The 11,819-nt window shown below is 42.3% G+C and overlaps 1 protein-coding gene across 1 annotated transcript; it reads left to right on the top strand.

Annotated features, from left to right (window-relative positions):
• Positions 1 to 1,294: 1,294 nt before the first annotated feature.
• Positions 1,295 to 2,000, top strand: LOC123042485 (uncharacterized). The gene has a single exon (XM_044464929.1). The coding sequence runs from the start codon at positions 1,427 to 1,429 to the stop codon at positions 1,763 to 1,765; it is 339 nt and encodes a 112-aa protein (XP_044320864.1). The 5' UTR covers positions 1,295 to 1,426; the 3' UTR covers positions 1,766 to 2,000.
• Positions 2,001 to 11,819: the final 9,819 nt, after the last annotated feature.

The raw sequence follows: 11,819 nt of genomic DNA, 5'->3' as shown, positions 1-11,819 counted from the left end.
ACAATGCGTAGAGGCGTTGCTACGATGCACACATAGGGGACGCAGACAACCAATCAACATGCAAATGATAGTTTTTGCCTGCATATGCTCAATCAGAACCAACTGGGACAAGTACACAAAGGGGCAAAAAGTGATGTAGGTAACCAGACACATCCTAAACAAATTCATTTCGTGGATGGACTCGACGGAAGCAGCACACTCAAGAACCGAACACATGAAGTGCACAGTCTTCACATGAACAACTCTGTGAACCAGGTTCAGTGAAGTCTACACAGCTGAAGATTGATTGAGTACAGGCACAACTTCAATGAAAAGGTGCTCAATTTTCTGTAAGGAAAAGCGAACCCAGGATATTGGAACTTATGTTTTTTTGTGGGGATTTGTTTTTGGGGAACTTGTTTGAGTACATGGCCTACCTAAAAAAACTTGTTTCTGACCGGATCATGTGAGGTAGAATATGTATTAGCAGAATCAATAATTGATATAAACATAATTCAGAATGAAATCCTTTGCTTCTCCATCTTCATAAAACAAATGCAGTTAGATAATTAATAACATGCCACTTTATTGAATAACTGATAGTCATCGTTACTCACTTTTTTATATTTCAGCATCAGTGCACACAATCACCACAGTGAGATGCTTAAGCTTCAGTGATTCTTAAGTGGGCAAAATGATTATTAGTTACAATTTTTTGTGCACATTGATATAAACAAGATAAATACATTTAATATATATAATGATGTGATAATATAATGAATGCCGCCTTGTGAATGGTCGCATCATGTCACCACACACCTTGCCTAGAAGTGGCCTGTTTTAATAAAGCACGCACTTGAGCATGAGTGCACCCACCTTCACTTCTTATATTTTCTTGTGTCCGCAACAATCGGGGAGGGGTTGTGCTTATAGGCACGAATGCACAATGATATTGCTCAGCTCAGTTGGACGCTCTGCGCATATATAGCGACGTGTGCCTAAATCTATGATCATGAGATCCATTATCCTGCTGGATTTTACATTATTAATATACATAGCTACATGCATCGTTTTGATGCAGAGGCAGGGTTACCCTTCTTTTTGAAAAATATATTATCCTGCCACAAAAACATGAGATCCATTTATACCAGGATAGATCGTGATTGGTAGCTAATGTGTAATACGTGATTTGTCACGTATGAAAAAGGAGCTTAACACGAGTAATAATATGTCAGGTTAGGTTGCGTTTGCTAGCCCACGTGATAAGCATAGTAGCCACGTGCTGTCTAATCGAGTTCAGCTAGGACTCCAAATGCCCACGCCTACCTAGCTCTACAAAAGCTAGTTCTAGCTCGGCAGACCTCTACACGAAAACAACCCACATCAGGCTTAAGCAGTGAGTGAGTGCAGCCACCTGCTATCAGCTATATCCTGCATCGATCTGGTCATGGCAGTAGTAATGCTTCCGAGGCTTGTTGCCGTGGCAGCGCTGGTCGTGCTGATGTATGCCGTCGCTGTTGGCCAGGTACCTGCCGCCGGCGGTGCGCCGGTGTGCGATGGTATTGATCAGAACGTCGTGAATGCATGTTTCAAGAGCTTCGGAGAAGGTATGAAAATTGCTATTGCCGACAGAAATATTTCGGCGGGTAATGTCATTAAGGTTCAAGTGGACTGCTGCATAGCCTTTGGAGGCCACTCGTGCCTCTGCAAGATGAAGAAGGTGTGGAAGGCTCAGGGCAAAAGTGCCCAGGACAATGTACAATGCGTCAGGGAAAAGGCCTGCTAGTGAGCGCGCGGAAGGTCTTTTCGTGCATGCAAGACCTCTAGCTTCGTTGGATATGTGTGTTTCTCGCGTGTTGGTTTCAAGAAGTCGATATCCACTGCTCCATGCTTGCTTTTATTTGCTTGTGTGGGTCATCTGAGTGTGTTCTGTTTTCTACGTATGAGAGCATTGATCGGTCGGTCGTGTCTTTTTAGTTTGTACCAATCAGAAATAAATGTGTGTGGTGTTTCTTGTTTCATGTTGTTTTGCAAATACGAAGTTAATTAGTACTCCCTCTGTTTCTTTTTACTCCACGTATAAGTTTTGGTTAAAGTCAAATTTCACAAAGTTTGACCAGATTTATATTAAAAAATATAAACATCTACGATACTTAAACTATATAATATGAAAATACATTTCATGGTGCATCTGAAGATATTGATTTCATATTGTGAATGTTGATATTTTTTAATATAAAGTTAGTCAAACTATGCAAAGTTTAACTTTGACCAAACCTTATATACAGACTAAAAAGAAACGGAGGGAGTATTCCCGTCTGGTCTTTTTTAGTTCGCATATAAGATTTGTCTGTAGTCAAACCTCGTAAACTTTGACAAACTTTATTAAAGAAAAGCGGTAACATCCACATTGAGAAATCAATATTATTAGATGTGTTATGACTTAAGTTTTCATATCGTATGACTTTAGTATTGCAGATGTCGATATTTTTTCATATAAATATGGTCAAACTTTAAGAAGTTTGATTTCAGACAATTCTTATATGCAGAGTAAAAAGGACCGGAGGGAGTACATACGCACTGCCTCTGCGTCGTATACGAAGTTACCTAGTAGATGCACACTGCATCTTTTATTGAACATCAGTACAGACGCAAGCGTTCATACATACGCGCATACGCTCACCCCTATGAACGCACACACGCACACCCTATCCTATGAGCACCTCCGAGAGACTGAGCTGGCGTGTCATCTTGAAATTTACGAAGTCATTTTGGCGCCTCGTCGTTGACGGGACGTCTCCTTCCACTAAAAGCGCATCGCCGGAAATTCTGAAATAAATAAGACTTTCTGATGAGCTGAAGATATCATTGTCCCTCTAACCATCCAACCACAGGTTGATTCGCACATGCACACTGCATCTGCTCAACAGAACGCACAACATTAGACTAGTTCGTACTTTCTCTAGCAATTGGCATCGCAAGATTCAGGATAGATTATACGTGCCTTGTCTCCGTCGACATGGATTGAGTGGCCAAACAGAACTTTGATTTCCATGCTGCCTGCACCTTCCACTCAGTTCCAACTTGGCGGGAATTAAACGCAGCGCTAGCTCACAAACCATGCAGTGTTGGTCAGACTAGCGCGCTGGCGAGTGCGGCCGGCCGGCTCAGGCCGCGCCGCGAGCAATTCGTGCAGCAAACATCCGCTGCGCGCATGAGCGGCGGCCGTGGCCCTCGTGTGCTCCACCTTAGCTTGCAGATGCAATGTTGGCCGGCCTGCCTGCCCTACATGATGTCGCTCGGTGCGCAGACCACCCACGCCTATGTCTACGTGGTCGTCCGTGAACCAAATTTCGACCGAAGGCTGAACAGTTGGCGCAGTCGATAACGTACTATAGGCCAAACGACTGCCACTATCGAAACCACCCACGGGATCGCCATGGTGTCGTGCCGGGTCTGCGAGGAAAGCTACCTACGGGCGGTCTACCGCGAGTGGGTCGCCGCGTGCCACCAGCGAGGCCGTCTTCCTCTGCCCGCACGCGCCGGCGCTGCGCTTCCACAACGCAAGTGACGACGGTGAAGGTGACGCCTGAGCCGCCTGACACCGTGTTTCATGATGCCTGGAGCTAGCTTCCCGAGTTGACGGCCTATTCGTGTCCTCACTGTTGTGGAAGATTGTGTAATCGTTTTTTTTCTGGAAGGTTCATGCAATCGGTTGGAAAATCGTTTTGACATAGGAAAGTGTTTAGAAACGGCGCACCGGCCGAACCGTTCCGCCGGTTCACACGCCACGCTGGCAAACGCGCCCCCGCATCCCCGCCTCCTTCCTTACGCGCCTCCATCCCCTACCTTCAGCCTACGTGCGCGCACCTCCCCTCCCCCGAGCTGCGACTGGGCCTTCACGAACTCCATCGCCGGCGGCCAGGCGCTCCCTCGCCGGCCGTCATGGCTGCCTGCTGCGATGGCCAGATCCATCCTCAACTTACAGCCTTCAAGGGCGCGCATCCCCTCCCCTCCTCCTCCTCCCGGGCAGCGACTGGGCCACCACAAGCTCCATCGCCGGCGGCCAGGGCGCTCCCTCGCCGCCCGCCATAACTGCCTGCCCGCCATGCCCGGATCCACCGCGTATAGAAGTGTTGCAACCGTCACCTAAAAAAGCTTCAACGGCCATTCAAAAAAGCTTCAACCATAGACATAGAAAGCTTCAATGGCACTGCACAACAAGGGGAAGTTGCAACCATAGTTGAATTTTGCTACTACCGGCGAAGCTTTTTGCTACATCCATCAGGCGGAGCTCGGACCTCGCGACGACGACAACGATGTTTTGCTGCAACCGTAGCAGGATTTTGCTACAACTAGCACCGTTTTTTGCCACAACCGGCATAATGTTTTGCTACATCCATCATGGCCGAGCTGCGACCCGCGACGACGACGACGGCTTTTTGTTACAACTGTCATAGGTATTTGCTACGTCCGGCAACGGGCTTTGTTACATCCGTTTATTTTTTTAGAATGCAAATGTTCGCTACAACCCATTCTTTTTTGTTGCAACCATGTCTCCATTTTGCTACGACCAACAACGAAAAATGCTACAACGGCCAATTATATTTGCTGGAACCAGTCAATCGTCAGCGAGGCGGAACTGCATCCATGGCGTGCGCAGGCGGGATCCATCCATGGCGAGTGCGGACGGCGAAGCTGCATCCATGGCGAGCGCGGCCAGCGGAGCTGCATCCATGGCGAGCGCGGCCAGAGGAGCTACATCCATGGCGAGCGCGGATCTCCGACGAGCGCGGGCGGCGGAGCTGCATCCATGGCGATCGCTGTTCTTGGGCAAACGCAGAAGGCCGGCGAGGGCGCCCACCGGCGACGAGGGAACGCCGCGGTGGTGCTTCAAGCTCGGCCGTTTTCTCGCGCGGTATGGCGTGGTCTCGGCGGCGCTCGGGGGGGAGGAGACAACGTTTCTGCGAGAGGAAGAAGGGAGCTGAGCGAATCGTTTTTTTACCTAGATCTGACGGTCTCCGCGTTTGATCTGACGGCCCGCGCGCGACCGGCCGAAACGTTGGGCCGGTGCGCCGGCGCAGATCACTGGCCTTTGACATATGAAGTTGTGGAAGTAGTAATGATATTCTAGAGAAGTGTATATTTCGACCCCGAACTCTTGCCCTAGTCTAATTTACAACCCCGAACTCCAATACCATCTAAATTACAACCCCCAACTTCTAAAACCGGTCAGGATTCAACCCTCCCCTCCCTGTTGACCGGTTTTGATCAGTCAACGGGTCCAGTCAACATGCCATGTTAGCAAAAAATTCAAAAATTTCTGAACAAATAAATAAAAATCTGTAAGATAAGGAAAAATTCCAGGAAAAATAAAAATTCAAATTCGGAAACTTTAATTTTTTTTGCAACCTATTTTTTAGGAATTCTTTCTTATATTTTATTGTTTTTTATTTCCCGGAAATTTATTTTTTATTTACTTTTAATTTTACAAAATTGTTTTATTTTTTCCTAGAAATTATGAACTTTTTGCTGACGTGGCATGCTGACCTGACTTGTTGACTGGTCAAAACCGGTCAACAGAGAGGGGAGGGTTGAATCCTGGCCGGTTTTGAGAGTTGAGGGTTGTAATTTAGACGATATCGGAGTTCGGGGTTGTAAATTAGACTAGGGCAAGAGTTCGAGATTGAAATATGCACTTCTCTCATGATATTCTTACTACCTTGTTGAGTAATTTCTTTCGTTTGTCAGATACACGAATTACTACGGAACCGAGAACTGCAGAGACTTTGCACTTCTATTCTGCTGAAGCGGCACAGCAAAATCATGAGGGCGTGCTCATGTATCTCCAATTTTTTTTATTTTGTATTTTTACAATATGTATATCGAATGATTGTGACCCCGTTTTATAGCATCGTAAAAGACTGAAATGGGAGTAGAACACAGAAGTAAACAAATTCATTTCGTGGATGTACTCGACGGAAGCAGCACACTCAAGAACCGAACACATGAAGTGCGGAGTCTTCACATGAACAGCTCTGCGAACCAGGTTCAATGAAGTCTACACAGCTGAAGATTGATTGAGCACACGCACAACTTCAGTGAAAGACGCTCAATTGTCTGTCAGCTGTCAGGAAATGCGAACCCGGAATTTTGGAACTTCTTTTTTGTGGGGAACTTGTTTGAGTACATGGCATACGTAAAACAAACTTGTTTCTGACGGGGTCATGTGAGGTAGAATATGTATTAGCAGAATCAATAACTGATGTAAAAATAATTCAGAATGAAATCCTTTGCTCCTCCATCCAAGAATCTTCATAAAACTAATGCAGTTAAATAAGAACATGCCACTTTATTGAATAACTGATAGTCATCATTACTCACTTTTCTATATTTCAGGGATTTCATCGGTGCACACAATCACCAGTGGGATGCTTAAGCTTCAATGATTCTTAAGTGGACAAAATGATTATTAGTTACAAATATTTTTGCACATTTAGATAAACTAGATAAATACATTTAATATTTATAATGATGTGATACTACAATTAATGTTGCCTTGTGAACCGTCGCATCATGTCACCACACACCTCGCCTAGAAGTTCCATGTTTTAATAAAGCACACACTTGAGTGTGTCTGTGCCCACCTTCACTTATATTTTCTTTTGTATCCACAACAATTGGGGAGGGGATGTACTTACATGCGCGAATGCACAATGATATTTCTCAGCTCACTTGGACCCTCAGTGCATATATAGCGACGTGTGCCTAACTCACTATGATCATAAGATCCATTATCCTACCTTAAAAACATGAGATCCATTGATAGCAGGATAGATGGCGATTGGTAGCTAATGTGTAATACGTGATTCGTCATGTATGAAAGGAGCACGACACGAGGAATAATATCCCATGCTAGGTGGCGATTGGTAGTACACATAATCGATGGAATGATCAAGTTGCCTCGTGTTGGCCGATTGAGTCCATCCCACCAACTAGGGCTCCAACCTATCAAGCTACCACTACACGACGATTAAAATTTAGAAGCACTTTGTTGGGGCATTTTTCAAAGTGCCCTAAACGCTTCCAACTAGGGGCACTTTGCCAAAGTGCCCCAATTGTTATAACATTTCGCACCTTGCCAAAGTTCCCAAGTAGATATGACCTTTTGTGGCACTTTGACAAAGTGCTTCAATAGCTATTAAGCCTTTGTGGCACTTTGCTAAAGTGCCCCAATAGGTATGACTTTTTATGGCACTTTGCCAAGTTATGACCTTTTGTGACACTTTGCCAAAGTGCCCCAGTTGGTATGATTTTTATGGCTTTTTGTTAGCATTTTAAACTGGTGCTCTATCCCTTTTCTCTAACAAACATATTCACGTGTTGAGTTGGTTCCACGTACATGCAATACGTTCTTCGAATAGAAACACGTTGAGCGCCAACCTATAGCCACTAGTAGAAAACGGAGCTTTAAAACTGGTTTGTAAGGGCCTTTAGTGCCGGTTATGGAACCGGCACTAAAGTATGGGCACTAAAGCCCCCCCCCCCCCATTAGTACCGGTTCGGCACGAACAGACGCTAAAGTGCCACCACGTGGCGTGAGCTCGCGCCCTAGTATGGGGGACCTTTATTACCGGTTGGTGTTACCAACCGGTACTAAAGGTTTTTTTTTTGAATTTTTTTTGAAAATTTTGGAAAAAAAAATTGATTTTTTTTCGATTTTTAATTTTTCTGAATTATTTGATGATTTAGTCTCTAATCACCTCTCTTAACTGCTCAAGTGTGGATCATTCATTCCAAATCATCTAACTTCCCGACCGGTCACCCATCCCTCTCACTACTCCAGCCCGAGCATGCTTAACTTCCGGGTTCTATTCTCCTTCGTTTCCAAGTCTGCACTTGTTGTTTTCCTGACAATAGTAAGATGTCAATCCTATTAACCCTCAGGAGTTTAGCTTGAGCATGAAGTCACACATTTCACCGTTTGAGTTTGAAACTATTATTCTAAAAAACAGTAATTATTTAGTAACGCTAATATTTCTTGAATAAGTTTGACCATAGTTTGACCAAAATTCAAAAAATTGAAATAATTATTTAGTAACACTAATATTCTTGAATAATTATGTAGTAACATTAATACTTCTTGAATAAGTAGTTTGACCAAATTTAACCAAATTTTTTTAAAAAAACTGAAATTTGACCATATCTTTTTTTCCTTTTCGAATTTGAGGATTCTAAAAAATTCCAAACAGGCCGTAGGCGGTCTCTATCGGATGCGGATTTTCGTGCTGAATTTTTTGATATATTATACGTTTTTTCCGACATCGTATGCAAAAGTTATAGCCGTTTTACATTTTCCCTACACTTTTTGCAAAACATGTCTAAATTTAAGTTTTCAAATTTTCCTAACTAGTAGATATAGTAATATAACTACCTCTCGAAGGATTTTATTTTTTGAAGTTTTTATCATTTTCTTTTGATTTTTTCAAAACTGAAATGGCGATACACAGGGGGGGGAGTAGAGTTTGAAACTTGGCCCCTATAGTACCGGTTCGTGCCACGAACCGGTACTAAAGGCCCCTTTAGTACCGGTTCGTGGCACGAACCGGTACTATAGGTTAGAACTTTAGTACCGGTTGGTAACACAAACCGGTACTAAAGGGGCTCGTGGGAACCCGGCCTGACGCCAGCCTGCCACTACCCCTTTAGTACCGGTTCGTGGCACGAACCGGTACTAAAGGCTCAACACGAACCGGTACTATTGATCGTAGCCACGAACCGGCACTATTGATCACATTAGTGCCGGTTTTTTTACAAACCGGCACTAATGTGCTTCACATTTGACCCTTTTTCTACTAGTGAGCCAATATCACCGAGGATGATGATGCCCGGAACACACACTTTGTGTCAGCGAGTCAACATGATCATCTGCGACAATTGCGTCTACCCTGTTGGCGGCCTCAACTCGCTGCGCCAGCTGCACATCCTCATCGACGCTGCCCAATGAGCCTCAATCTGGTGACTAGGTGTCTTCTTGGCCTTCCTTCCACCGGTTGTCAGAAGCTTTTCCATCATCTCGCTTGATGTCCTCGTGATTGTCGGCGCCGCCATCGAGATGCTGCTCTTTGCGAGGGAAAGCATGTCATGCCATTTAATTTTTTTACCTCGACCGGTCAGGAGTACCATTCTCGTGGAGTCTTGGCCCAGTGTAACTTGGCATGCGCCGGCAGATCTTGGCTGTAGCAGCAACACATGAGCTGGGCCGCAGCAGCACACAAACTAGTTGTTGCAGTGTGACTGGATGCTTCATAATGGGCCTAAGTATTTAGCCCCCTGCAAAATGGGCCACCTATTGTCACCTGTATGATGCATGCGGCCCAATACACAGTCCAGCCCAACCGTGTCGATTCTACAAGCGGCGACGCTGGCAGATCTTATATAGCGCTTGATGCAGCGCAGAACTGTCGCGTTCCCTAAAGAATTTGGCCGCTGGGCCGACCCATTTCACTCCATGGTAGCTCTTTTTTGCAACGCTAGTTTTGCTACTTGGTTGATTTTTGCTGCTCCGGTTTTCTATGTTGGTTTTGTTATGTTTCTTCTTTATTATTTTTCCTTTTTCTGTTCTATATATTTTTCCGTTCTATTTATTATTTCTTTTATTTCATCTTATATTCCCTTTTTATGTTCTTTTTCTTTTTATGTTTTGTTTCTTTCATTTAAGTTTCCTTTTCCCTTTTCAATTTTTTCATATTGAATTTCTTTCGTGCAGTTTAAAAATATATAGGTTCATGGACTTCAAATATAGGCTCATTGATCTAGAAAAATGGTCACGAGTTAGAAAACTGGTCTTGGGTTTAAGATAATACATTCATGGATTTGGAAAATGTTTTGTTTATATTAAAAAAAATTCTTCGCATAGTTTAAAAAAATGTTCATGAGGTTTGAAAAAAGTGTTCCTGAATTCAAATTAATAAGTTTATGGATTTTGTAAAAAAATTGCTCATATTTAAAAATTGTTCATGTCATTTGAAAAAATGCTAACGAGTTTTACAAATTTGTTTTTGGGTTAAGAACCATGGACTTCAAATATAGGCTCATGCATCTAGAAAAATGGTCCCAAGTTTAGAAAATTGTTCTTGGGTTTAAGATAATACGTTCATGGATTTGGAAAATGTTTTGTTCATATTAAAAAATTCTTCACATAGTTTTTAAAAAATGTTCACGAGGTTTGAAAAAAGTGTTCTTGGGTTCAAATTAATAAGTTTATGGATTTTGTAATTTTTTTGCTCATATTTAAAAAATTTCACGTCATTTGAAAAAAATGCTCACGAGGTTTACCACTTTGTTTTTGGGTTAAGAATAATATGTTCATGGATTCAGAATATGTTTCCTTCATATTTAAAAATTGTTCATGCAGTTAAAAGTTCATGAGGTTCAAAAATTGTCCATGGGTTCAAAATATACATTCATGGATTCAAAAATATTTTCGTTCATATTAAATTATTCACGTAGTTTGAAAACTTTTTCATGAAGTTCAAAAAATTGTTCTTGAATAATGCGTTCATGGATTCGGAGAATGCTTAATTCATGTTTACAATTTTCTTTTTGTGAGGAAAAGTAAATTCATTCATCAAGCGGCAGCCAAGTCTACATTAAAAGGTCGGGTACCTCATCCGGTCCTGAACGGAGCCACACTGCAGTGCGCTTCTTTATTCTACCATAGTTTGCTAAAAGTGACTAACAATGTTTACAAATTAGGAGAAACAAAACATTGTTATTCATATTTACAAATTGTTCATGAAGTTTAAAAAAATGTCCACAAGGTTCAAAAATTATGATTGCAGGATTAATAAATCTTCAAGGATTCCAGAACAAGGATCACAGATTCAAAAGAAATGTTCATGGGTTCCGTAAAATATGTTCGTGGATTAAAAAAATAGGTTTGTTGATTCAACACGAGGTTCAAAAAATTGTTCATGGGTTCAAGAAAATTATGTTCATGTGTTTAAAAATATTCATGGATTTGAAAAATATAAGTTGGTGTATACAAAATATTCATGGGTTAAAAAGGTTCCAAATCCTATATATGTTCATGTATGGGGTTTTCGTACACATTTTTGTTTCTTAAATATTTTTAGCAATAGTTCTTTTAACAAACATCAAGTGCCAAAGTTTAGAAATTTTGTTTGAAGTACGTAATCTTCTTAAAAAAAATTTGAAGCCGAAACCATAGAACAATCGTTCTATGGTAATTTTCATTAATTAATCAAAGTACAAAAGTTATAACAGGCCCAAACTAGTGGGTCAACCAATACCAGTTTTATAAAACATAAAAGCAATTATAGAAACTGAACTATCCAATCATGGATCAATGCGGCTTTCTGTTCCTTGGCTTTAATGTTGGTAGTGTGCAGGCTATCTTTGAAGTAGAATTTCCAGGTCTCCAGATGCGTTGTTGCTCTTCTAAATATCTTATCATTCCTGGTTAACCAGATGCTCCAACATCCCATCACAACAATTTCCATAGCAATATTCGTGGTAGCTTGCACAATGAGAGAAGAATCTCATCATAGGTTGAAATGCCCCTTTCTTTCTATGGAATAATTGAATTCCAGCAAGTCCATGCAAACTGGCAATCCCAGAAAAGATGCAGAATGGTTTCTTCCGTGGTTTCACCACAAAGAGCACAATTGTAATCCTCTAGATACATGTTTTTTCGATGTAGCATGTTCCTTGTGCTGAGTCTATCATGAAGAAGGAGCCAAAAGAAGATCTTGTGTCTAAGCATACATGCAGTTTTCCACAGCCGCTGGAAGAGGCAATGTGCAGTGCTTGGCCCC

Source organism: Triticum aestivum, chromosome 2B, assembly GCF_018294505.1.
Source record: "Triticum aestivum cultivar Chinese Spring chromosome 2B, IWGSC CS RefSeq v2.1, whole genome shotgun sequence".
Taxonomy (NCBI): Eukaryota; Viridiplantae; Streptophyta; class Magnoliopsida; order Poales; family Poaceae; genus Triticum; species Triticum aestivum.
Note: the sequence above shows the minus strand (reverse complement) of the source record. Positions and strands in the feature narration are given on the sequence as shown.